General features: G+C 42.5%; 3 protein-coding genes across 8 annotated transcripts; 2 read left to right on the top strand and 1 right to left on the bottom strand.

Annotated features, from left to right (window-relative positions):
• Positions 1-315: 315 nt before the first annotated feature.
• On the top strand, positions 316-14,988 carry hif1aa (hypoxia inducible factor 1 subunit alpha a). Of its 5 annotated transcripts, none has more exons than XR_002169655.1 (18): positions 316-654; positions 6,625-6,815; positions 7,243-7,394; positions 7,582-7,666; positions 8,140-8,249; positions 8,691-8,884; positions 9,029-9,135; positions 9,263-9,410; positions 10,077-10,393; positions 10,483-10,682; positions 11,020-11,139; positions 11,228-11,481; positions 11,575-11,674; positions 12,432-12,519; positions 12,609-13,088; positions 14,109-14,292; positions 14,655-14,755; positions 14,850-14,988. XR_002169655.1 is itself a non-coding variant. In XM_019881733.1 (15 exons), the coding sequence occupies exons 1-15, from the start codon at positions 623-625 to the stop codon at positions 12,770-12,772; spliced, it is 2,262 nt and encodes a 753-aa protein (XP_019737292.1). In that variant the 5' UTR covers positions 316-622; the 3' UTR covers positions 12,773-13,674. The 5 variants fall into 5 exon arrangements, 1 of the variants encoding a protein (XP_019737292.1); XR_002169656.1 differs by having other exon boundaries at positions 14,655-14,765; XR_002169657.1 differs by lacking the exon at positions 14,655-14,755.
• On the bottom strand, positions 13,496-17,730 carry LOC109522905 (serine protease HTRA2, mitochondrial). Of its 2 annotated transcripts, XM_019881737.1 has the most exons (9): positions 17,681-17,730; positions 17,125-17,576; positions 16,181-16,385; positions 15,478-15,672; positions 15,370-15,402; positions 14,835-14,943; positions 14,660-14,729; positions 14,457-14,552; positions 13,496-14,257 (listed from the first exon to the last, which is right to left on the bottom strand). In XM_019881737.1, the coding sequence occupies exons 2-9, from the start codon at positions 17,565-17,567 to the stop codon at positions 14,092-14,094; spliced, it is 1,317 nt and encodes a 438-aa protein (XP_019737296.1). In that variant the 5' UTR covers positions 17,568-17,576; positions 17,681-17,730; the 3' UTR covers positions 13,496-14,091. The 2 variants fall into 2 exon arrangements, with proteins under 2 accessions (XP_019737296.1, XP_019737297.1); XM_019881738.1 differs by lacking the exons at positions 16,181-16,385; positions 17,681-17,730 and having other exon boundaries at positions 17,125-17,230.
• Positions 17,594-26,759, top strand: LOC109522899 (rho GTPase-activating protein 11A-like). Its single transcript, XM_019881732.1, has 11 exons — positions 17,594-19,089; positions 19,784-19,851; positions 20,626-20,722; positions 20,811-21,067; positions 22,228-22,391; positions 22,479-22,619; positions 23,026-23,199; positions 23,290-23,419; positions 23,910-24,018; positions 24,571-24,685; positions 24,780-26,759. Exons 1-11 carry the CDS (start codon positions 18,961-18,963, stop codon positions 26,168-26,170), a joined length of 2,775 nt encoding a protein of 924 aa, XP_019737291.1. The 5' UTR covers positions 17,594-18,960; the 3' UTR covers positions 26,171-26,759.

The following is a 26,759-nucleotide window of genomic DNA, read 5'->3' as shown; positions in this document are numbered from 1 at the left end:
GGGGAAAAAAAGCAATTTCAGAGTCTGCCCAAGAGTTAACATTTTGTATTTTAAATTACATTTGAGTCACATTGTTTCTCGGACAGTTAGAATTTACACACAAGCAAGTGCATGTTTCTGTATTTTTCTGCACGGATTATTTGAATTTCATAGCGGGACAGAAACTGTCCATTAATTCCTGAATGACCCTCGTATCTGTAGTGAAGCAGGCGTGACTCAACGTTGGCACAGTCGCGATGAAACAGCCTTTTGATATCTCATTGTATGATAGGATACAATATCGTGAGCGCGTCCACGGGGGGCTGCTCATGTGATTGCGCGTCCCCGCGGCCTACGCTGAAGTCAGTAATCCTGCGTTCGTGTAGTTCGAGTTTCCAGTTTTCCAGCAGTTTTCCAGCGTGGCAACGCTGCCAGTTGCGGACGGACGAATGGCCTGCCTATAAACGGCGAGAAGACTTGTTTCCTTACAAAATAAGCACGCCGGTAGCTCATACGAACAACACTTAAGGAGCGAGGAGCCCACATCGGCGAGAATCTGTTGGTGTTTGGCGTAATTCGTCGACGGCTACGGAGACAGCTTGACACAGATCGAGCGACACAACTCGGGTGCTTCGGTCCTGAAATGGACACGGGAATTGTACCTGAAAAGAAAAGGTAATTTATACGATCGCTTAATGCTATACACGGCCGCTTGTCAAAATACGTGCGCGGTGTTTTGAACACTAGAATTAGCGCGATTTTACGTATACTCCTCCTGCGTTTACGACGACGTAATATATTTGATAGCTAGTGGCTAACTTGACTAGCTAGCGAGCTTCTGACGCCCCTTTGTTGGTCTGGTTTACTTTATTTCCTCGAATGTAAACAATTTCTGACTGAATACGTCGATGTAATTTGTAAATAATCTCTTTAGAATTTTTTTTTTTTTGTGGTCGACGAGACTTTTCCTGACACGTTTTATCATAGTAATAACTGCTGTCAAGGTTTGACGTTGTAGCGATTGGTGGACCTTATCTCTGGTGAGCATTGCTGCGTTGTGGTTCTTGTTAAATATGTATAAGTAGTCGTCTGGACAACGTCATAGGGTCGCTCCGGGTTATTACTGTGCCAGGCACTTAGTGTAAACACGTCAAGAGTAGTAAGAACGCAGTCAGAAGCTAAATATTGACAGGCGTCAGCAGTAAAATTGTTTGAACGCACATCTGAAATCAAGCAGGCACTTTGTCCATGATAATATTTGAAAAGCCAATTGTAGCTTTGTAGTTACTCCTTTAACATTCTGTTTTAGTGACCAAGCAAACAACAAAGGAATCAAGAGCTTTGCATGCTGCACTTGATGTCATTGGGTTTTTGTGTGTTTTTGCCATTTACATGTTGAAGTAAAGTAACAATGATATCGTGTAGTATTTTGTCCCTTAAATAAAAATAACAGCGATGTTGTTAGAGCCCAATCCCCTGTGGCTTTACTTTGCTTACTTGCTGCCAAGTTGAAACTTGGCACATTGTCCCGTGTGTAGGTTGAGTTACTTGTCTGTTAATCCAGTGTGTAGTTTGCCAACTACAGTGGCTGTAAAAGTCTAAACACTATTGTTAAAATGCCAGATTTTTATGCTGTATATAATGAGACCAAGATAAGTACCGGTACAAACTTTTTTTTTTTTTTTTTTTACAATCCCAGCACCTCACTTCTCTTAAAGATTGCATTGTTTTCAGATTCAGATTCAGAAAACTTTATTCATCCCCATGGGGTAATTGGATTTAACAGGCACGCTCTGCACAAGAAACATGAAAAACAAAGACAAATCACGTTAATGTTGGGAAAACAGAAAAAGAAAATCTTTCGTCTCAGTTTTTCACATCACAAAAATCTGGAATTTGAACAGGGGTATATGGCCCCTTTTCCCCCTCATTGTCGGTTATTTGCTTCTTCAAAGTTGTACTCGGGTTTGATGCAAGTTATGTTGCCCAGTGCTATGTTGCATATTATTCCCGCCTCATCTCTTAATCACCGAGGATTGACGTCAGAAGTAGTTGCTAAATTTGTGTCGCAGGGGATTTTTTTAAACTGCTGAAGTCCACTTCATGCCTTTAGAACCAATTCAAGACTGTGCACAGTTTGGCGAGCTAGACAATCAATCCTTGCCGGAAGATATTTGCTTCCTAACTGGAAATCACAGGACACTTTTATTTGGAGTATGTTCATATTTAAGGTGCAAGAGTAAACTTGACATCACAACATATGCCAAAGATACAATATCCCTTACATTTTATTACTCTTCTTCTGTCAAAAGCAAATTATTAAGTGGATGGATAATGTTGCTACAATAGCCACCGATGTTGATGTAGCATTCGCTGCCTTAGCTTGGGCGAAGGAAACAAGATGAGTATTGAGCCATAACCACAGTCTTATTTGAAAACAAATGATGTTGTAGTGTTGGTTGCAATCAAGACAAAACAATATGAAACTAGTGCTGAACTGTACCGCAACCATCAGCCGATGTGTTTGAATGAACTCTCACTCTTGCGTGCTTCCTCTCTCCCCACCCCTTGACTCCCCCAACCATTGTTTTCATTTTTCTTGGGCAGGTTGTCCCTATTAAGTCAGTTGCTCTTTGTCACTTGCTCTGTACACGTGTGCGTGTGCGACGACAACACACAAACATCAATTTATTCATTCAATCACTACTCGGACTGGAATGTTTGCATTTAAGACCTTCGGGAAATCCGAAATTACACAACTTCCGAACAACACTACTGTGGTTTGACAATAACGTTGTACTTGACTTGACTTGACTTGGTGTTACTCAGTGATGATTTCAGGTGCCACCAGACTCATTTTTTTTGGGGGGGAAGGGCGAACATTGCTTTAATAATGTGCAATTTTACATTATGGAGTAGGGCTGGACACTGTTAAGAATCTCATTGTTCAATTGCGACCCTTTTGCATGAAAATGTGCACATAGCCTAATGGTGCATATGGAGTCCAAAAGTGAAAAAAAAACCCAAACAAACACGACACTGTGAAAGTAAAGTGTACTTATGAACTTAAATTATATGTATTTCCTCTTGGAAATTTTAATACAATAAAAAAAGAACATAACAGCAACTCATCTGTGCATATGTGCACAAGTAAAAAACAAAAACAAACAAACAAAAAAAATCATCCAATCCAAATGACCCTAAAATTTGATGCGGCTGAGGAGGAGGAAGTGCATTCAGTCACAGGACTCAGTAGGAAGCAAGACACCGAAGGGTTCCATGTGCGGTAAATAGACAGGAGACTATTGTTTTCACGTCCAGCCTTCTAAACGGGTACTGATACGGATCAAAGCTTTTGAGATTATTCATCGCCTCACTGTCTGAAGTGACAAGAGTTCAGAAAGTAGCAAAACGTGCGACTGTACCTTGTCGCTGACCACTTTTTTTATATTAGCAATAAAGCTGCAATAAAAGATAACAAACAGATAGATCTTCTCCGGAATGTTGAAAGTGCGGTGAAGTCACCAGGACTCAATTTGTACTGTAATACAATGTTGCTTAAGTCCACAGCAAAGGTAAAAGTACACTTTAAAAATACCTATCAGCCAGCTGTACTTTCATAATTCGGACGCCCATGTCACTCACCAGGCCCTGCCATTTAAAGCCACACGCATGCATACACAATTTAAATTTATCTCTTCTTTTATTATTTATAACTTTATCTGTGGTTTTATTTTTCTTTATTTTGTCCTTGATTGAAAAGTGTCCTTGAGTGTTGTGAAAGGCTCTTATAAATAAAATTTATTATTATTATTATTATTATTATTCAGAGTCACAGATGCTATACTATAGCATATCCCAGTGCCGACCTTGGGGATGGTATTGTAATGTTTGCTAATGCCAAATTGAATTTGATTTGATTACTCAACAAATCACTGGGATAACTTTTAGAATACTAGCTAGCTGCAGCCATAATACTGTATTGTATTGTGATGCTGTTTTTGACAGCACTCTAAAAAAAAAAAAAAAAGCACTAACGGAACACTTGTAGCCAGTGAACAGAACACTGAGCGAGTGGAATGTTGGCACCATGTTTAGAGAGCCGAGTACTGGCGGTCACTCTGGTTTATTTATTTATTTATTTATTTTTTCACCCCTTTCTTTGCTGGAGTCAATCCTCTTTATTTGTTTTTTTTTCCCCAGGCTGCAATTAGGGTCTGCTAATTCCTTTTTCTTTTTTTTATCCGTCAACAATGGTCCTGACCACAATGAAATGGCTCTTTTCAGTCCAGTCTGGCTTTTATTGGAGAAAATTGGATAATGAAATGCGTCATCTCTAGTTGTGTTTTGCGTCCAGTTTACTACAATGTCACCAACGTGGTCCTTGGCCAGACATTTTCGGCTTCCTCGTTTTCTCACAGAGCTTCTAGTTGTGGGGCATTAGCACATTAAAACATATATTAGACAAATTTTACTGTCAAATTAAACAGTAGTGACTGATAGTGATATCGCAAGTGAAGTGTCAGTCCCCCGAAACAAAAATACCTCTGAAATCCAGTTACTGGTTGCAGGGATTTTCACTGCGTACTCTTTTCTTTCACTGTTAATCTCCCGTCCACTGGTTCACATTTGGTTACTGGCTGGTATACACGATGTTCATTCACTCGTAGTATTTATTTGTACTGTATTTGAAAATTACACAAGGATATTAAAGAGAAACTAAACCATATGTGTGGAGTTTTGTAGCGTTGAACTGCAGATGACTGCTGGCCATGCCTGACCCCAAAGTGCATGAGTATTGTTATATAACTTTGGCCTCACGCCTGGGGAAAGTATTCATATCTGCTGGGGATTGTTTTTTTCTTGGGCTTTTTGATAGTGAGTGAAAGCAGGGTCTATCTCAAGCATAGGTTAAACTGCATTTTTTTTCATGGTTTAGTAAGAGAAAAAGCAGATTAACTCCATGATGCAGCATCTTACAGTTTAGAAAGTTGAGTAACAAATCATTAATTGGATGGAAGACTCTACTTTTGAAAAAAAAAAAAAAAAGAAAGTAATTTCATCTGTGCTGTATGTTCCACTGACTTGACTTGAAAAGGTTCATAGTGGTGAGTCTAAGAAAGACAGAATTTTTATCTGTGTAAATTTTAAGTAGCGTAACCTCTATGGCCTTTGGATCTACCTGCGAGAAAAAAAAATTGCTCCACGAAATTAGAAAATCTCTCCTTGCCTTTCAAGAAGTTCTCTCTTAATGATAAAATGTTGGCCTCTTCCAATGCAGCTACTGGCGTGGCGGTATCTGCACTAATATCATGCGGCCATTGTTTCAAAACTTGCCGTTTATTGGTACAGTATGATCTAAATGGGAAATAAGAGTCCATGTGCCTAAAGAATGTTTGCTTTCATATCGCATCGTCAAATCACCTCAAAGCTTTGCTCGATGGCTGACATTACAATGATTCTTTAATATCCGTCCATATTCCTTGCTGAATTCATTTTAGTTTTAAGTGACTTTGACCTAAAACAAGAAGCAGAAGTGTCAAAAACATGTCGCAACAATCTGACTGCACCCTATGAGGCTTACTGATAATGTGACGTAAATTTGTCAACCGTATTTATTGCATTCGGAAGGTGCTTGGGAAAGTAGCTTCTCAACAATGTGGAGAAGTTGACTCCACTCAGAATGGCGAATTGTTCAGCTGGTGGACTTCTGATGGCGGCGTCCACAAATTATCCAAATAACATTGCAATTCACATATTGCAGACATAACAGTGGCCTTTGATGTCGGTATCAGAAATTGTCCAAGCATGGGACTCTCTAAACAGCAGGTGAAAGTTGAGGTCGGGCTGTTTGTGTGCACGCTCCCAATCACCTGACTGTTCCATCATGCAGAGCTATTTTTAGTTGTTCTCACTGCTTTAACTGTGAACGTGTGCAGCCACAGATTTTTTTGCGTATGCCTCATTTTCTTCTTAAGACATTGCACTCAGGCTCCAACTGTCAAGTATTTTAATAATCCGTCTCTTTTTTGGATTAATTGATTTATTGAATCAACATTTTAAAAAATTCCACTCCTTTGTGTGTGTGTGTGTGTGTGTTTGTGCGGGCACGTGTGCACGCACGCATGTGTGTTCAAGAGATTCGGATTACCTTGTGGAAATGAGCTGCATGTGCTTGTCAAATTGACATTTACTTTGTGAAACAAATTAAGTATAAACTTTTGAATTTATTTTGGTGTCCATTTTTTTTCTGTACTGCCATGAAACAGCATTTCTATTAATTAAAGTTACTTAAAACAAGTGGTGTGGTCACTGTTTGTGGTCTCTTGAAAATGGTTCCTTTTTTTTGGCTAATTTTGTAGCTTGTTAAGTTCGCCTCCTAATCAAAACGTGTTGCGCTTTGGCCTGGTGGTGCACCAAGACAGACTGGATGGTCTTCTCAACCAATCACAGTGACGGAGCACACTCCTTCGCAGGCCAATTGAGTATGATGACTGTGATCCTGATGATATCTTAGCCGTTTGCTTTTGTTTTCTCTCGCAATGTAAATCCCATGTGAAGGGATGGGTTCTCTTGTAGTGCACCTCAATGCTTCACAGGCGTTATGTGGCCAGAGTGACTTACCCCCTCAACTGTCTCCTGCAGGGTGAGCTCGGAGCGAAGGAAGGAGAAGTCAAGGGATGCGGCGCGATGCCGGCGCGGGAAGGAGTCCGAGGTGTTCTACGAGCTCGCTGAGCAGCTGCCATTGCCGCACAGCGTCAGCTCCGGCCTCGACAAGGCCTCCGTCATGAGGCTCACCATCAGCTACCTGCGCATGAGAAAACTGCTCGGCACTGGTCAGTTGTTGCTTTCATATACGGTCAGATAATATTGTGATCATTGTAGGAGGTCTCGGTGGAAGGAATTAAAGGGAGATCATATTGGCCACCATATTGTTGCCAGTCAATTGGAATCCGTGCATTTCCAAATTCAATCAATCAAAATTCAAGTGTTGAGCATTCAAGTGTCGTCTGCAAACTTCGAAACATACAGAAGACATACATTGCACACACATAAGTAATCCTGTGAGATGAAATTTGAAGCCTTCCGAAAGATCACCAAATTAAGAACTGTTGGGAACAGAGCCAAATGAAGCCAAAATTACCTTCACTAATTTACCACATTATCCAGCATTCATATTTCAGACTGTCAGACACGATGCGTTCTTGAAAACCGTGGCTCATTTAAGCTTTAATTTCACACTTTGCTTTTCTGTCCCTCCAGATGAGCCGAAGCCAGAGGAGGAGAGTGAGTTGGATACACAGCTGAACAGTCCCTACTTAAAAGCTCTGGAGGGCTTTCTAATGGTGCTGTCAGAAGATGGCGACATGATTTATCTCTCGGAGAATGTTAACAAGTGCCTCGGCCTGGCACAGGTAAGTCTGAATCGAAAGTGTCAGCATTAAGTGAAGTGGAGAGGAAACCGTCTGAGTCTTGTGTTAGTATTTTTAGAAGCAATGAAGTACTGATACTTCTCGATAAAGAAGGTTAGAGGTCACCGAGTTAACACTGCATGAAATGCTGATGTGAAATGTCTTCACATTCTGTCTCTGACTTCTGCAGTTTGACCTGACCGGGCACAGCGTGTTTGATTTCACACATCCCTGTGACCAGGACGAGTTGAGGGAAATGCTGGTCCACAGAACAGGTACGCAGCATTTTATCATCCTAACTCACAAGAGTCAAATGCCTGTGAATTTTCCTTTTGAATACCGGAAGAATGTGCTCTATCACCATGCCATTCCTATGTTGCAACACAAATGCCTTTGATGATACATTTCATCTCAAGACATTTTAGCATACATACAGTATTTTTTTGCATGGCCCTTTGAGTGACCGGTGGCCAGTCCAGGATGTAGTGTGCCTTTTAGTGTGCCATCTGAGAGAGGCTTACGTTCCTCACAACCCTCAAGTGGTAGAGAAAATAAATGGGTGGGCTTCATCAGTGGGCTGTGTATTTCATTTTCGGAGACAAGGAAGCATCTTAAATGAAACACAGAGTAAAACAAAACAAAAACATTAATTGACGGGCGCTTTCAATTCTAATCACTAATAGAAAATAGAAAAGTTTCAGGAAATGGTGAAAGATCTCATCTTTTCAATGGACTTTCTTCATTTCAGGCTCCAAAAAGACAAAGGAACCAAACACAGAGCGCAGCTTCTTCCTTCGAATGAAGTGCACGCTCACGAGCCGGGGCCGTACTGTCAATGTCAAGTCTGCTACATGGAAGGTAATGGAAGGTCTTCCTGGTCATTATAAGACTTGGACTGAAACCGTGATAATGACGTGAACTGCATGTCGCCAAGTGTCTTCATCACTCGTAACCCAATAGCCAATTGAAAAGCAAAGTGGCCATTAGTCAGTAAACTTCATTTTAATCCAAAAATAGTCAGTCTATAATTCTATATGTGCACAGATGTCAACATCTGATAGGCCATTAGCAGACCCTTCTGACTCAAGCCCATGCGAAAGGCATTAACCATCGAATTACTGAGCTCGGATTACATATTTATATCACGACAATTCCATACCCAAAGCAGAATTTACATTTTCCACTTTAGTTGCCTGTCATCACGACATTGAGAGTGCTTGATCACCGAAGACAAATAATTTGGAGCGTGGAATATACTTTTGTTTGATTCTAAGAGTAGCCCACTGTTCACGTCTTCAGGTGCTCCACTGCTGTGGCCACATGCGCTCACACAGTGGCCTCAACGAGCAGGACCACAAGGAGCCACCGCTTCCCTACCTGGTGCTGATCTGCGATCCTATTCCACACCCTTCCAACATCGAGGTCCCTCTGGATGCCAAGACTTTTCTCAGCCGCCACACAATGGATATGAAATTCACATATTGTGACGAGAGGTGAGCACGCATGACTCAGCATCATAGTCCTACTTGTTGCCTGTCACCCCCACAGCGATCTCTTTCTCACTACTGTGAAACTTTAAGGTTTGACTTCTCACTTTACGTTGCAGTGGATGTTGATCATTCATTGTGCTCCCACAGGATCACTGAGCTTTTGGGGTATGATCCAGAGGACCTGTTGGATCGTTCTGTGTACGAGTACTATCACGCACTGGACTCAGACCACCTCACCAAGACTCATCACAACTGTAAGCATCACTGCTAAGACCACATGGGATCTTGAATTTAGCCCAAATATTGTTGCAAATAACCTCCGACTGCAGCTTTTTTGAGAGTGACGTATCATCAACGTGCTTGTGTTTGCATTTGTTGCAGTGTTTGCAAAGGGCCAGGTCAGCACAGGCCAATACCGGATGTTGGCCAAGAGAGGAGGTTTTGTGTGGGTGGAAACACAAGCAACTGTCATCTACAATAACAAGAACTCGCAGCCGCAGTGTGTGGTCTGCGTCAACTTTGTCCTCAGGTACCAATGATTCCTTCATAAGAAATAAATCACATTTGGTTATAATGACACATTTTATTTTCAGTGACACTGTGGGTAGTTAAAAAAAAAATCACTCCTTTTTAACAGTACATAAACCCGTGCTCTTCACAGGGGTAAGGGCTGAGCCCTGCCACCAATAAAAAATGTGAGTAATTAACACCCAATGGAAAAACAAATGGATAAAATTTATAATTGCCAGTATTAACAGTTTAAACCATGAATATAATACAAACTGTGATCACAAAACGCTTTTCATCACCCGCAAACTCATCGTACAACATTGCCATTAAAAAGTAAACAGACACAAATGGAGATACGCATGTATAGGCACGTGAGCGAAAATACTACCGTGAGTTTTTGCTTTTTGCATTGAGTGAAGAAGTATCAAATCAACAAATGTCCTTCACGCAAACACTACTTTCCACGTTGCTATGGCGCCATCTTGTGGCATCCTAGAGAGAGACAGCATGCCTCAAACAGTTTTAGTTGAGGATCGGGTCCACAGAAAAATAGGCTGAATGTCGCTGATGTTGGGGCGAAACCTCGCTTTGGTGAATGTCATACATGGAGGTACAAGAACTCGTGACCCATATATGAATAACAAACTGTGACTTGACGCGGGTTCACTGTATCCCTATTCTACAGTGGCATCCAGGACGAGAAACTGATCTTGTCCCTGGAGCAGACAGAAGATGTGAAGCCTGTGAAGGAGGAGCAGAAGGATCAAGAAAAGGTTGTTGTGCTGAGCTGCTCATTAGAGAAGTCCCCAACCCTGCTGAAAAACAAGGAAAGAGAGGAGGAGAAGGCTCCTGAGCTGGATGTGATCAAGCTCTTCACACAAACGCTTGAGCCAAAGCCAGTGACAAGCCTGTACGAGCAGCTGAAGGAAGAGCCCGAGGCCTTGACTTTGCTGGCCCCAGCAGCTGGAGACACCATCATCTCCTTGGATTTCAGCTGCCCTGGTTTGTGGCCTCATACATACTTGGAAGTCCTTTTGACTGTACATGTATGGAATGCTTGCCTCCGAACACCTTGCTGTCCTCTACTACAGAATCTGACATCCAGCTGTTGAAAGACGTGCCCCTCTACAATGATGTGATGCTTCCTGCCACCAGTGAAAAGCTGGCACTGCCTCTTTCTCCTCTGCCGCCCAGCGAGCCCCTCAGTGTCGATGTCACCGCTGTGAACGGGAAAAGTGACAACTATGTTGGGCCCATGTGCAAATCAACAACCAGCAACAGTACAGCAGAGGTAAAGCCGCCAAAACCTCAATTTAAATTTATTTTTAAATTTATATATTGTTGTAATCCACCAAGATTTGGATGTACATTGAGCTTGAGTTCACGAATGGCCTCGTTCATGAAGATTTTTTTTTTGAACCTTTCTATGTTGTGTTCTTGTGTATAGCTAACATTTTTCCTTAAATGAATGGCTACATTAGATTAGTGTATGGAATAAACTTTCACCTAGGTAAAATACATTGTAATGGTAGTTTTACGCACTTCCATAGTGGACTGCAAGACATAATCCAGATAATGCATTTGTTGTTTAATTCTCCAATAAGAGGCAACTCAATTTCTATCTATAGGTCCCTCCTCCTCCGGACTTTTGCTTGACCATGGACCCGGACATCTCTGACTTTAAACTAGACTTGGTGGAGAAGCTGTTTGCCATCGATACACAACCCAAAACCCCCTTTACCATGCAGGTAAAGAAACCAGAAAGGATGGTCTAGCTCATAAATGATCTTTCAAAACAATGAACACAAAATGATACAATGGTTCTCTTCCCGAAAGGCAATGGAGGACTTGGACCTTGAGATGTTGGCTCCCTACATCCCCATGGATGATGACTTCCAGCTGCGTAGTGTGAGCCCCGAACAGCCGCTATCTTGTGGACTTGTCAAATCGCTCGAGAGCTCGTCACACGCCACTCAGGATCTGCATAATGATCTTGGCCTGCCCTTCAGCACGCCAAGCAGTGACACCACGTCCCCGGCACCGCCTGACCCAGTCGCTGTTTCCCCCTCTTCCTCCAGCCTCATTAAGAGGTAAAGGTTCCACCATATGCTCTAGCTGCTAACCTCGACCCCCAAAGTTTTGCATGATATGTAAGGTAGTATCATGTCATGTTTGTGCCGCAGAACGCCACAATTGGACAAAGAGGTGTCCCTACGCACCCTGGCAGCTCAAAATGCACAGCGCAAAAGAAAAATGGATGACATACGAGAAATGGTCGGCCAGGTAACATCTTGGTATTCTCACATCACAAGTGAAATCTCGTCATCATAGTTGCACTTAGTGGGCCCAGTTAGGGAATGAATGGACAATTCTGAACACAGCTGGATTCTGCCGAAAGCACATGAATAGCCAGAAGTTGAGATGCACTGCGTTTCATTTCGAGGAGGTGTGTAGCTGTGAGGCAGTTCCAATCGTTGTCCCTTGTTCTGTAAGGGGAACCCTCATGATTGCCCCACCATATTAAATAACTGCCCCTGGTTATCATCATTTTCAGGTCTAGTTCTGCAACTGAAAATACACTTTTTTTCAGATATTCATTGATAGAGCATGAGGGTATGGATGCCTTGACTCCTTATTGTTAAAAAAAATAAAATACACCTGAAATTTATGTTTTAGATAACATGTCAGAGATTACATTTCATGGAAAAAATTAAGGTTCGGAGATCCACAAGGTCAAATCATAGGTCAAAAGGTCAAGTTACAAAAATATGCACCAATATTCGAAATGATTGCAGATTGGGAATCCTTGTTGAACCCCGTGTTATGATTAACCTCTAATTTGAGATTTAGGGTTGTGCCGTCACTAACAAGTACAAGTCTCGTCAAAATCAAAATCTGCTTGGTTAATCCCACTAGGTGATTTGTCATAGAACAACCCTTAACTGTTTATTTGCATTAGCTGGTGGCAAGCTGGGTCACATAAAATGACATGGGCCAAATGCGAGTTTGACATCTAAATTAACAATTGATGTTTTTCCAGGAAACTTTGCCTCAGGAAATCGTGAAGCAAGGGAAGAAACTGAAGGTTGAGTTGGGCACAACACAAACTGTACTCCTGCTGCCTTCAGGTTGAATTGAGGACATTCCTCTTGTGTATTGCTCCATTGGTGGCTTTTGTTCCATTCTTAATACGAGCTGCTGTCTGTTGTTGTCGTAGATTTGGCAAGTTGCCTGTTAGGCAGCACATCAGAGGCCACCAGGTCCCTCTTCAATCTGCCGCAGCTCACCCGCTACGACTGTGAGGTCAACGCCCCGTTACAGGGCCGCCAGTATCTGCTGCAGGGGGAGGAGCTTCTGCGCGCCTTGGACCACGTCAACTAAGTCCGCTGTTGGACTTGACACTAGTTTCTCCTTCTCATTTTCCTTCTCCCCCTGCCCATTCTCTTATTTATATATCTGAATACGTCCAACTCAAGTTTGGCTGCTGTTTGCGCACATTACGTGAAGTCCATAGCATTCCACTGTGACAAACGCCATAGCAGCATCTGAATCACTTCGGGGGATCACAAGGTTCCAGTTTGTTGATTCTTTCTGTTTCCATTTCTCTCCTCCTGGGAGTCTCTCAGCACACGACGCCTCTCAGATGACCTTTTCCAGCAGGTCACCAAGAATCTGGCGCAACTGCCAGCAGTGTATTGTAAGCTTCAGTCGCACAATTTATATTTTCTTAAAAAGAATACTGTTACCAGCAAAATATATTAAGCCTTTTTAAAACTAGTTTTAATGAAATTTGAACACTTTAATTTTTTGCTCCCACAGTTTTTTGTCTTAATATCTGTAGTCCACAAATATGGTTAGAATGTTGGCTCCATTTATTCACCGTCTTGTCTTGTTAGTCTTTGAATACATTTAACTGTGTAGCAGTCCAGTACATCAGTCACTTTATTACTTTCCTGTATGTGTGTTATTGTATGTACTGTACACCAGCGAAATTAACTTGGTTTGGGTTCTCAAATTGAGCTCTGCCAAAACATGTAACCGGGTTTGCGTTGCTTCACATTGCTTTTTCTCCATCAACCAGGATCCGGGTGGCTTTTTTTTTTCTAAAGATGGGTTACACTCAAAACACAAATAAGAGGGATCTGAACAGGCTGCATTTTACTTATGTGATCATAGCACCATTTGTAATTTGTCCAACATCGCTCAGTTAATTGTAGTCTGTGTAATTGAACAAATAATCAATTATACCATGCTTCTTGTTACTAACATTAAATGGCTGTCTTACAATTATTACTTCATGTGTCATGAATTTACACCGTCAGAAGGCGTTGAATGAGAAATAGATGAATGTTTATCAAATCAAATGCTGACTCCATAAAATGTGAAAACATTTAAAAGGAGATACAGTACACTGCATCGCCCCTCCCGCCCCCGACACGTGCGCGCGCACACATTTTCAAAAAAGGTCAGCTCACAAGATTTGACGTACAATTTCAAACTCGATAGGTGAGCAGGCACTCTAGAGATACAGCTATAAAACAGAACAAAAATATAACGGTGATTCAAAAGTCAATTTTACATACCATGTGCCCTTTATTTCCAGGCAGCTATGGCAACTAACAGGTTTCACAGTTATATCCATGTACATAATTTATTTGCTTGGCATGTGAGCAAAACGTGAGATGTGGTGTGGCTGCTTTTCACTCTGTGTATTCAGGAGTCATTTGCAGTTGAAGCTGCTGTTCTCCTCGTTGCACCACCACGGTGATTTTATCACTACCACGCACGGCAGTGTAGATCTCCTCTGAGGTGTTCACCTTCACTCGATTGATCTCCAGCACAACATCTCCCGGCAGCAGTCCGGATCTGACAAAGATGACCGTGTGGGTGAAGAGTAAAAGGTGAGATGTATTTTATTGTATGTTCTTATGATTTACAGTAGTTCTATTATTTTCTGAACTGTGGTATGATGAGGTGGTGCGGGTAAGTCTCCACTGAAAGCCCAAAAGGTACAGAATGTATGGCCTGCCACTGATTGTGATCCACTGTCAATATGTCTGCTCACCTGTTTGCGGGAGAGCCCCTGATCACTCCGAGGATCAGAATTCCATGTGTCACTTCTGGGAAAGATGCATCTTTCAGCTTCAGCTCAGCAATGATGCTAAGGCACCAGGAGAGATACAAAACAAAAAAAGGTTTCAGATGACAGTTTAACTGGATTGGAATTTTTTTTTTCTCTTTCCCAACCCTTGCACATAAAAAGCTGACCTCGGCGTCAGTGTTAGCATGACGACGCCAATGTACCGCCGCTTTGTCTCGGACTCGCCAAACCAGGAACCTATCATTTGAAATTGGAACAACAGGGTGTGTCAGTGTTAGTCATTTCCAAAGATCTCTTTTCACTTTCTGCACAGGAGGCATGAGGAAACAAAAACACTTATACTTTTTCTTTTGGCAGCTTGATCAAGGAATAGTCTCAGACGATCGGACGGGATAGCAAAGGAGATGCCCGGAGTGACTTTCATAGTGTTTATTCCAATGACCTCACCATCCTGAAGAAAAAGTCATATTCAAGTGATCAATACAGGTGACAATCATGTTCACAAATCATTTCAACTAACTTCCTGTCTGGATTCATGTATGAAGGGATGGGTGTGTACCGATACCAGCCTTATTTTAAAGCATCAGGTACTTACGGAGGTGGCTGCCGATACCAGGCAACAATACCAAAACCAGGGCAACCCCCCCCCCCCCAAAAAAAAAAACCCAAATCTGTCTGATGTCTTTGTTCACCATTTTTGTCAATGTGTTAAGTAAAATTATACATATCAAAAGTACGAGATGTATCGGTACCCAGTATTGTTGAGTACTCACAGAGTGAATATCGGTCTGGGAAAAAAAAAGTGGTTTAGAACATTCCTACATGTATGTGAATCATATTTTGTCCACCCCTGATTTAGAAAGTGGCACCGACTCACCAGGTTGATGAGAGGACCTCCGGAATTGCCAAACTGCAAAGTCAAATAATCGTCATAAGACACATTGGTAGTTGCACTGTCTGCTTCGTCACTGTAGCTCGCACTCACGTCGATTGCCGCATCGGTTTGGATGTACTCCATGTTCGAGTTCGACAGGCCAAGCTCCTTACTGCCCCTCTGCACTGAGCTGATGATCCCTGATGTGATCGTGTTCCGTAACGCAAACGGGCTTCCCATGGCCACCACAAACTCTCCTTGGCGGACATCAGATGAACGGCCAAGTGCGAGTGTGGGTAGGGGATTCTGCGAGTCAGGGTAGGGGGCAGGTTAAACCTCTGCTGGTTTGAACATAAAACACTCAAACAAGTAAAGTTTACTTGGACACCATAATCCAGAAGTTGAGAATATGCGAACCATTCCACGTGAGAAAAAGCTGTTACAGAGCTACTGTAAAAATGCTTCACCTATGAAGGGAAATCACATTTGTATGTGATATGTCACAACCACATCAGAGGATGTTCATTTTATTGGTGCTGATTCCAGTATGTAGGCATGCACTTAAAAAAAAAAAAAAAAGATCCATGATAATTTGTTGCAAATTATTCTGTGGACCGTCAAGTTATGTCTCGCAGACCTCCGCAGGTCCTGGGCCCCAGTTTGAGAACCGTTCCAAGCAGCAAGAGAAGGGGACATTCATACACACAAACGAGGCATTTTGGGCACATCCCTTTTTAGTGTTGCGCTACAATCTTTACTTTCCATGACTGTGTATTGGAGGCATGCGGAACAAATTCTGCCTCTTTTTGCTCACCTTTGCAGAGATTTTGATGGTGGCGATGTCCGCTACCGGATCGACATCTTGCACGGTGGCGTGGTACATATCTCCATTAGTGAGCTTGACACGAACACCTCGCTTGTTGGCCACCACGTGAGCATTGGTCACGATAAGGCCATCACTGCTTATAATAAAACCAGAGCCATTGGACAATGCCTCTTCCCTCCGGGAAAATGGGTGTCTATTTAAAAAAAAAAAAAAAAAAAGAGGGGGAGTAGTTTCATTTTTTTCAAAGATTCACACAGAAAACTCAGTGACCATGTTTAATGAATGAAAAAAGGTCTGTGTGTGTGAGCAATAGTTCAAGCACTCGAAATTTCACCTTGCCAATACTATTTACTGATTTCTTTTGTCTTCCATGATAGGAGACGAATTATTTTTGCGTTCAATCAAAATAAAACATTTTGTTTTTAACTTTACTGTTTATTTTTGCCGATTTTCTAACATGCTACAGACCAAAGCAGTGACTTAACATGAATTTATTTCTGTTTATAATACTGTAATGTCATGTTTTTTAATAAAGTGATGGGAATTAAATCAGCTGTGTAAAATCCGATTCACTAACAAAAAAAAAACAAAAACCCAACAGATTACTTGATTAAATATTTGCACCCCTTCTACATATTACAATAAATCTGACTTCTGTCTCACAATTTGAAATTGTCACTCAAAAGCAAATGGGGCCCTCAATATAGTGAAGTCTAATGAAAACAAATAAGTACAGTATGGCGGTAACTGAGAGTGCCTTCTTGTGCACTACTGTATTCTATTCGAGGTCGTCATTGTGTCAAGATATATCATCTTGTGACATTTTTCTTTGGTGGTATGCCTGGAGACATTTGTAGTGTCGTACTATATATGTGCATTGGCTTGGTTGGAATACTGTCGTGACATTTGGTCCACCAGTTATGACAACTCACCTTCCCACAATTTCGATGTAGACGACAGCCGGCGTGGACTTTTCCACGACATCTGCTATGAAGTTGTATTTATGCCGAGGGGTGTCGGGTTTAAAAGGTGAAGCGCACTGAGCTGACGGCAGGATGCGTTCAAGTATGCCGTGTGATTTGGGCTCAGTTACAGGTCTGCCGTCCTCTCGACGATCCAAAAGCGCAACAAAAGTGCACAGTCCCAAGCCCAAGGACAATGACCGAAGCAGACTGGATTGGCTGCGGTCGCCTTGTCCTTCCCTGTCCCAGGTCGGAGCCCTGCGGTCCAGTTGTGTGTGGTCGCCAGAGCCCCCGTGGTTGGATATCAGTACCGTAGAGACCCGCCGGCTGCCTGCTAACTCATTAGTTCTCCAAGTGTGTGTCCTTAACGCCGCGAGGAAACGCCGACTGAAAACAGCCGAGTTTGCTGCCATACTGCATAACTTAATGAAGAGGAAATACGAATAATTTGAATGGCATTAAATGAAAAGATATCAAAATTATCATTTGGATTTAAATTGACGGGAACCATAAAACAACAACCAACCCGGAAGTATGCTGCTCGTATTTCTTCCTCTTTTCTTAATGGCGGTTGACAAACTGGATTTAAATAACAAAACGTCACCAGCTGGACTGGAGTGGACATTACATTTCCAAGATAGATCGATGGAAAGGTAGATAGATAGCTTTTTACAAGTGAATAAAAACGCTCAGCTCTTAAAGTAACATCATGACCAAAACTGAAAAGCAATAGGCCCAAGTGTTTATCAAAACGGCATTCCTAAAACGTAAAAATAATTATTTGACCACCACAAAAACTTAAAAAATAGCTGCAGGCAATGTGTTTTTCTGACCGTAACATTGAAAATAGTTTAGTTTTATTTAGAGTGGAAACGAGTGAATTTTAATACTTGGGTCACTTCTCAGATGTAGCTCAAAATGTTCAAACCAATTTTTAAAAAAGCAAAATATATGGATAAGTGATTCAAAGAATGGATAGACGGGTGGAAGTTGCTGGAGGTGCTTCTTGGGGGTTGTTAGAGCAGTCTGAGAAGTTGCTGGTGGACCTGAATGAATGAATGAATGTGCTCTATAATTCCAACGTTCGTTTTTGACACCACAATCAAGTGACTGTAAAATGTTTATGTTAAAATGGGTTCGAGGTCCTCAAGCAGGAAAGAGTAGTGAAAATATCGCTCCACCAATGGGGGCCACCCTTGACATCTAAATCAAGCGCACCAGGAGAAAAATGGCATTCAAACCTTTTCCAGCCAATCAGATCGCTGAAAGAAGACAGCGCTGTAGTTTGAATACACTGCGGAAACAGTCGGGAGTCAGTTTTTTTTTCCACCGAGTGGAGAAAAATGGCTACAGAGGCAATGTAGGCGAAAGTTAATTAATTAAATGTGTACGATGCAAGGTGGTCGCTGCTTTAGAGGTCTAAATGAGATTTTCGATTGGAATAATAATTTGTTTTTTTTTTTCTTAGCGACGTGAATGTTTTTCTTTGCGGCTGGCTAAAGTTAGCTTCAGTAACTGCATTGCTATCCATATGTACTTGGCAAACTCCTCATGTAAAGCTCGTCGACTAAATTAAAAAAAATGGTAATTTTGGACTAAGAAAACGTGTTCGTTTTTTGTTGTTGCGCTTCGTGTCATAAAACCTGATTGAATGTTTTTTTTTTGTTATGTTTCCACACGTAATGATGACTTAACGACAGTTTGTTTAAAAAGACACAACGTAAAGGAGTCCCACGCTTTTTGTGAGAAGAAAGTGAACGTCGTTTTTAGTTTTTAGGGTGTAGTTTAGCAGGGTAGGAGACGAAAATGATGGTCGAGGAGAGAAATGTGGTTCGCCGAGTGGCTCTGCAGCATCTCCGCACAACGTATGGGATCAAGACAAAGAACTGGAACAAAACCAAATCAGCCAGTTGTAAGTCAACAACAACAAACTCGGTGAGTAAACAAAGATGATGTTTACATTATATACTACTTAAACTTTGCTCTGTAAGCCTATGTGCAACCAGTTTATTTCATAAACTTAAAATAGAACATGTTCTGGCTACAGTCTTGGAGAATACAAAACAACAGCATATAAAACAGGATCGATTCTAAGACAGGCTTTGTTCTTTTTTTTTCAAAGTGGCTTGGAGTCACAAGATTTGTCATCACGAGACTTGATTCTGTTTGAAATGACCTTTTACTTCCCCATTTGGATAAGCTCCAAAGAAACGTGCAAAAAGTCTGCAGAAAAGAATGCTCATTGTTGGGGACCGGGACAAAATTCTAACACAAGAAGACGGTGGTGCAAAATCTCCCAAAACAAATGATGAGCACCTTTTAATGGAATGTAGCACTGTCAAGTATAACCTCAGTAATAATAATAAGAATAATAATAATGATGATAGTAATAATAATAATAATAATGATAAGAAGAATCCTACATTTATAGATCTGCAACAGATCTGCACTCAAGTGTAAAAGCCACATTTTTGATACATTATTGATCACATTAGATGAGTGTACATGAATATTGTTTGACATGTTTCAATGAGAATCTCAAGGATGCAATGCCATAGATAGTTCCAGATTCAATTAGGTCTGCTATAATTCTAATCCCTCTCTATTTTTTTCATATTGTTTCCCCCAGACCAAGGTGTTTGGAGTGCCATTGGAGCTTTTGCCATATTATGACATGGCACATGGGAGTGTGCCACGGTAAGTTTATTTGCTCTTTCACATATACAGTGGAACCTCCAAATTTGAAAGCCCCGAGATATGTACAATTTGCAGTTCAACCCAAATTTTCTGGGGGGAAAAAATCTGCCTCATGTGTCAAACAGACATCATCACGCTTGTCTGAGACCTCAACTCAGTAAGCATATCAAAGATAAATTCCTTTGGAGTGTTTTGCTTTTTCTTTGGCTTTGTTGAGAGTTACAGTGACGACACCAGTGAAGGATAGCAGTGATCGCAAAGAACCAAAGAACCGGTCTGTCTTTCTGACACGCATGATCATTCACCAATGTTTTAAACGGCTGCAGTGTCTTTTTTTTTTTTTTTTTTTTTTTTTTATGAGTGTAGAAGCCAGCATATCTTCTAGCGGAATGCATTATGAACCATAGGGGGTCACATGTTTTGATAACTATACCTGCCAGAACAGATACTGAAATTAAACATACCAAGAAAATGATTGTGCCAAACCACCAGCAGAGGGAGGCGGAGCAACTCATCACAACATTTCATACTGGTCCTGTCCAGTGGCTAAGTTGCTTTTTTTATACTTAGTTGAGAGATAAGAATGAATCGGAATGTGAATGGTGACAACTGTAACCTGGAATTAATAATCGTTTTGACAGTATTTCCTACGAAACGGTGCCATGTGGCAGAATACAATTTGCGGTGATCTAATGTGTTGAATACTGGCAACTTGGCAAGTTAGCCCATACAGTATTACAATTGCGCTGACATCCCGTATCTGTGCTGTCCTAGCTTTCTGGTGGATGCATGTATGAAGTTGCAGGCGCATGTTGACACAGAAGGCCTATTCAGAAAATCGGGCTCTGTTGTTCGCCTGAAAGTGCTGCAGGTGAGTGATTGGTGACTTTGCTCTCAATGTGCGACCTTGACCCCTTGAAATGGGTTTCCGACAGCTGGGTTTTGTTGTATGTTGCCAGACTAAAGTGGATTCCGGTGAGGAGTGCCTGTCTACCGCGCTTCCCTGCGATGTGGCCGGCCTGGTGAAGCAGTTTTTTAGGGATCTGCCAGAACCTGTTCTGCCCACTGAGCTGCAGGAGGCCTTCCTCAAGGCCCAGCAGCTTCCCACCAAGGAGGACCGCACCTCTGCCACCATGTTGCTGTCTTGCGTCCTGCCTGACAGGAGCCTCAGTGTTTTGCACCACTTCTTTGAGTTCCTCCAGAATGTCTCCAAGAGGTGCTTGCATTTCCTTTTTTTCATTTGACATTGATGTGGGGCGGCGTGGTGGTCCGCCTCACAGTGCAGAGGTGCAGGGTTCAATTCCGGCCCCGGCCTTCCTGTCTGAAGTTTGAATGTTTTCCCCGTGCCTGAGTGGGTTTTCTTTGGTTTCCTCCCACATTCCAAAAACATGCATGATAGGTTAATGGAACGCTCAAAATTATCCCAGGTGATTGTGAGCGCGGGTGGTTGTTCGCCTATGTGTGCCTTGCGATTGGCTGGCAACCGGTTCAGGGTATACCCCACCTACCGCTCGATGACAGCTGGGGTAGGCTCCAGCTTGCCTGCAACCCTTGTGAGGATAAGTGGACTAGAAAATGGAATGTGGGAGGAAACCGGACTACCCTGCGAAAACCCACGCAGGCCCGGGGAGAACATGCAGACTCCACACAGGAAGGCCGGATCCGGTATCGAACCCATGACTTCTGTACTGTGAGGTCGGCGCACTCTCCACTGGACACCAGGCTGCCTATTGCTAATCCACAAAAGAAAAATTAGTACGCCTGCTGTAAGATGTTCCTGCTGTAAGCACAATTAAGCCATGCCTGCCACCTAGTGATGAATGCTGATAATATTACTTAAAACCAAAGGCACCCGCTGCGTACTTGCAATTTGGCACACGCAGATTCGCAGATTTTTCTTCCTCAATGTTTTTAAATTGTTTTTTCCCATTTTCCTGCATTTAACTCCAGTTTTTCATGGAAGTGTATCATGAATGTTAATCAGCGTTATCGCCAGTTGCCCATCCTTCATCTAAATTATCGTGGAAGCGTAGGCGATTAAATAGCGTCAAAACGGGTCGAAACATGCTGCATAAGAGGTACAACACTTATAAATAAGTAAGTCAACTAATTGCCGACTACATTTGATGATGTAATCATCTAAATCGGTGAAAGGAAGAGTCCGCCTCGGCCGACCAATGGTATGTAATTCCATAATAATTTGCATAATTAATGTATCATTTATGTGCTGTCATTTCCTCATGTGGATGGCCATGGATTTATTTTTATGCAATTTGGGCAAAAATGGACTCATGCTTTGTCAGTATGACATAGTCATACTGGATTTGAGTCACAACTCTCATTGTATCAATCCCTTCTGATATCGTTTGATTCCAGGAGCGCAGAGAATAAGATGGACAGTGCTAACTTATCCGTAATCTTGGCTCCCAATCTCCTCCACTGTGGAGAAGGGACAGAGAAGATGAACGCCAACACAGAAAAACGCATCAGATTGCAGACGGCTGTTGTTTGCTGCCTCATCGAGCACGCTCATAACTTTGGTAGCACTTGACGCGCATCCTCAGCTGCTGCTCTTCCTGGCCTCAGTCTGGTTTAACTCGAACTGTTCCCTGGTCTGGGCCTCACAGGTGCCTTGCCAAAGTTCCTTGAAGAGAAGGTTTCAGACACGATGCGCCGTGAGCCAGCAATTCTGTCGCCTCTGTTCAATGAGCTTAAGGAGCTGGACCAGAACTCAGGGATGAGGGGGAGACACAGACACAGTCTTGGAGGTAAGATGTGATTGTCAGGGATTCAGTGTACGAGTGGGCATCATGATCAACCATGTTATAAAAAATTTGTTGGATAAATTGTGTAGTAAAGCAGCCGATTATTTATTTACCCACCAGGTTTCTGCAAGGAATATTAATAATGTCTCCACTGTTATTTAATGTCAATGTTTACTCATCAATTGTTGTACACATCTTTAGGAGGTCATTGATTTAATCTCAAAATGGAGGACACTCCTTGGTAGCAACGTGCCAATCGCAAATCATCCTCATAGTCGATCAAGCGCAATGAGTGACGTGCACATGCAACCAAAAAACAAAAGGCTTTGTCTTCATCTCTGTTGAGTTGAAGTTCCCCAAGTACTTGTGGTTGAACCCTTGTTTTTTTTTTTTTTTTTTTTTTTTTTAGTCTTTTCTTCTGCCACTCCCGTGATTGCGACACCATCCTCCAAGCGAAAACTGCCTGTGGATTCCGGTTATTCTTTTGGATTCTCAAACAAGAAACGTAAATCTGTCAAGAAGAATCTTGGGATGGAATTACTTCCCAGTTCCTTGTTCAGCGGCACGTCCACTCCCGGATCAGGTATTTCGAATTGGATTGCTCTCGAAAGTCTAGCAAAACGTTCTGCTGTGTGGTTTTCTTCAGGAGCGTTCCCTTCTGTTCTATGTGAAGCTTGCAGCGCCTCAGGGGTGTTGGATTCATCCCAAAGTGCTCTGTCCTCTGATGGGAAGTGTCAAAGGCAGCCAGCCACATCAGCAAGGAAAAAGAGCAGACGACTGAGCGGCAGACATGTAGTCAGCAGGTGACCACTCCACACGAGCCTTCAAATCTCATTGTTCACACAGTGGACACATGATTAGGCAGACCCACACAAAAGCAACGAGTCGCAATACAAGGACTCCATCCTTCTCAATGGCATTTATTTAATTCCAAGACACGTAGGAAGTATTTTAACGTGAATTCATCATAAAACACTTGCCGCATTTTCTGCACTATGAAGCGCACTTACAAGCATTCAATTTTCTCAAAAGCCGACAATGTACCCTTTAAGCCGAAGTGCCGTATAGAGCAGAAAATACGGTAACTACGTGCAATAGTCATATTTTAAATGTTTAAAACTGTTGAGTATTTTTTTTTAAAAGCTATACTGTCACCTGGTGGCATTTCATGCAATTATTCTGTGTGGCTGTCAGAAAGCAGCGTGAACATGTATTGGGAAAGTAATTGAATGGTCAACATGGCAATAAATTATGTATATATTGATCATTGCATTGGTTTATATCCTATTCCAGAGTTGAATCTGGAAGAGCCGGCTGCTTTTCTCCCAAAGTCAACAAGAAAGAAGCACAGCGCAAGTCTCTGCGCCAGCGTTTCAGTTTGGGGAGGAGCCACAAAGATGCCGTAAGTGCGCTCCACTGATCGGAGGAAGTCGACGAATTATATATATATATATATATATATATATATAAGTTTGCATGTTTACATTTACCGGTAATCATTTTAAACTTGATAAATGCTGCTTCTTCTGGTTGTTCTCAGATTTTTGAATTTGGGGTAGGGTATGGTACACAGCTAAAATATATTTTTGAAACCCAATTCCCAATCGTTTTTACGACGCTAAGCACAATACTTACGCGACACAATCTTAAGTATAAATATGGTATTTGTGAAATAATTTTGATACGTTGGGTGAGTGGTCAATGAATAACAAATGTCCTCGAGTTAAATGTAATCAAATTTTTGACTTAATAAAACCTGCTGACCACCAAGAGCAAAATCTCATTTCTTCCCTCATCCTCTGAAGAACTAACTCCAAAAATCATCCAATTAACAAATAATGTTGCATTCGGGGTAACATCTGTGGGTTCATTTAACATTTTAACACTAATCCTAAAAGTCCTCTGACATCTATTTCATCTTTCATTTCTCATTCCACGCTGGTGGCTGGTGTAGGGATCCGAGTCTATAGGTTGGCGACTCGCCACCCAGGAGAGCACCACCGGTTTTTGTTTCACCAAAGAGGCTACGATCAAGCCATCGCTTCTGCCCACAAATGCACAATCCAACAGTAAGTACCTGAGGGCGCTGGTTTCTCTGCGTTGCTGCTTTTAATACTTTGACCCTTTGCTTGACTAATTCCTGCTACTGTCCTACCCTAATAGGTTCAAAGTTTATAAGCAAGTCTGAGGACAACTTACTGACCCCGCAGTGTAAGCCCCGTGCCCGCCACACCTCATGGAGCTGGGTGGCCCCTGGAGAAGCACAGCTCTTTGCCGGAGGGGCCTTCCCTGAAACGCCCACAAGTGTTTGCCAAAAGAGCCATTTCATGTCCGAACCCGCCGTTGTCGTGTCCAAACCTTTGACTGGGTCCAACCTGCCCAAAAAGCTTTGTTGCGCTTCCAGCGCGGAGAGCCTGGAAATTGAATCCTCCATCTCCAAAGCCTCGTGCCGGACAGTAGCATCCCCGCCGAAGGTGGAGAACGCCCTCGTAGAATTGGGAGCTCCAACACCAGAGTCCAAAACACAGCTGTCAGACAGCATCCTGCTCCCTCCGCCCAAGACTCCCCCAGTTGTGCGTTTAACTGAGGACACATTTATGTCCAAGTTGCTACCTCATCATGAGCTAAACGTTACCTTTGACATAGCCGCCTTATCACCTTTGCATATTGATAGTATCGTTTTAGATTCTGCTGGGAGTTGCAGTCCTGCTCAGGGTTCATTTTTCACTGCTGCTGTTGGGCACAATAGCTCAGCGATGGGTGGAAGTGACGACTCAGCCGACCAGGTTTGCTGTAGCAGACTGATTGAAGCTCTAGACGTACAGAGTCCGGCACACTTTCGGATGGGTATCTCGCCAGGACTCCGGTCCACCCCCTACGCGCCGCCCCTTGAGCTTGCAGATGAGCAGGGCACAGCATATCGCAAGGATGTGTCTTCCTCCAAGGCTAGCACCCAAATGCAACATCAACCGCCACACGCTCCAGATTGCCGCCATCCGCGTGTGGCAGAGCACATTCAACATTTCAACAAACTAACCCTTAAATCTCCCAGAGGCGCCGAGGCCAAGCATGTCAGGTCGCCGCTCAAATTTCAGCGCACTCCCGTGCGTCAGGCCGTCCGGAGGATCAACTCTCTCCTCGGAGAGAACAGCAGACCCGCTCGAAATGTGGATATGATTGACACTCGAGGCATCAAAGCTGTGAAAGCTCTGAGCTTGGAGAGCGGCCTTTCCCCGCGCGAGCAGCTTCAGCCATCCAAGGGAGAGGCTCAACTGGTTCTGAACAGTGCCAAACCGCTGAAGAAACCACCCCCTGTGCCACCCAGAAAGCCAAGCCTATTGGCTGCTAGAAGCAACACTTCTGCTCTTGGCGACATGACCAACAAGTTCCAAAGCAGGGCCAATGTGGACTCGTCCATCTGGCAGGCAGCAGCAGCGCAGAAGGTTGTTTTGAAGCAGGTCACAGAGGATGAGGCGCGACATTATAGAGGTTCACCCAGAAACCCTCTGAAACAACCACGACTGCTGCCGGCTACGAAACCTGTTGATTTGTAGCAATGCTTCTTTTGCCATCATAAATTACAGTTGATTTGAGTCATTGATGTGGGATTTAATTTATTTGTGGCTTCAATAGGTGCTGCGTATATTGTCATGGCCTTCTCAAGAAATGTGCCTTTGCCTTACGATACTTTCCAGTAGGTTTTAGATTGTAGAGTGTTGGTGAATCTTTTTTTCGTGGTGGAATTCCAGGAAATTGTAATATCCCTTTAATTTATGCATTCTATGGCTATTACTGTTTACATTTGCTCATGTTTCTTTTTTATTGTTAAATTGTTTCTTGTTTTTGTACTAGGCCAGAAAAAGTACAGTTTTTGATGGGGTGCGGGGGGATAGCCAAATAGTATTCAAGAAATCAGAAAATTCCGCAACCAGTAAAACACACATGACAAATAAACTCAATAAGTACCTCTAAAAATGTCAGCGGTCATCTTGTTGCACAAAGGACAATATCTTAGCAGCCACTAGAGGGGGCTGCATAGCAATTTCTGAGTTTGTTGTGCTGTCCCGGACGACTATCGCTGCAAAACAAATGACTTCTACTGTATATAAATACATAACATATTAAAAAAAATGTAGTGAAACT

The sequence above is a fragment of the Hippocampus comes genome, unplaced genomic scaffold, assembly GCF_001891065.2.
Source record: "Hippocampus comes isolate QL1 unplaced genomic scaffold, H_comes_QL1_v1.1 scaffold587, whole genome shotgun sequence".
Classification (NCBI taxonomy): domain Eukaryota; kingdom Metazoa; phylum Chordata; class Actinopteri; order Syngnathiformes; family Syngnathidae; genus Hippocampus; species Hippocampus comes.
The sequence above is the reverse complement of the archived record's forward strand: the minus strand, read 5'-3'. Positions and strand labels throughout refer to the sequence as shown.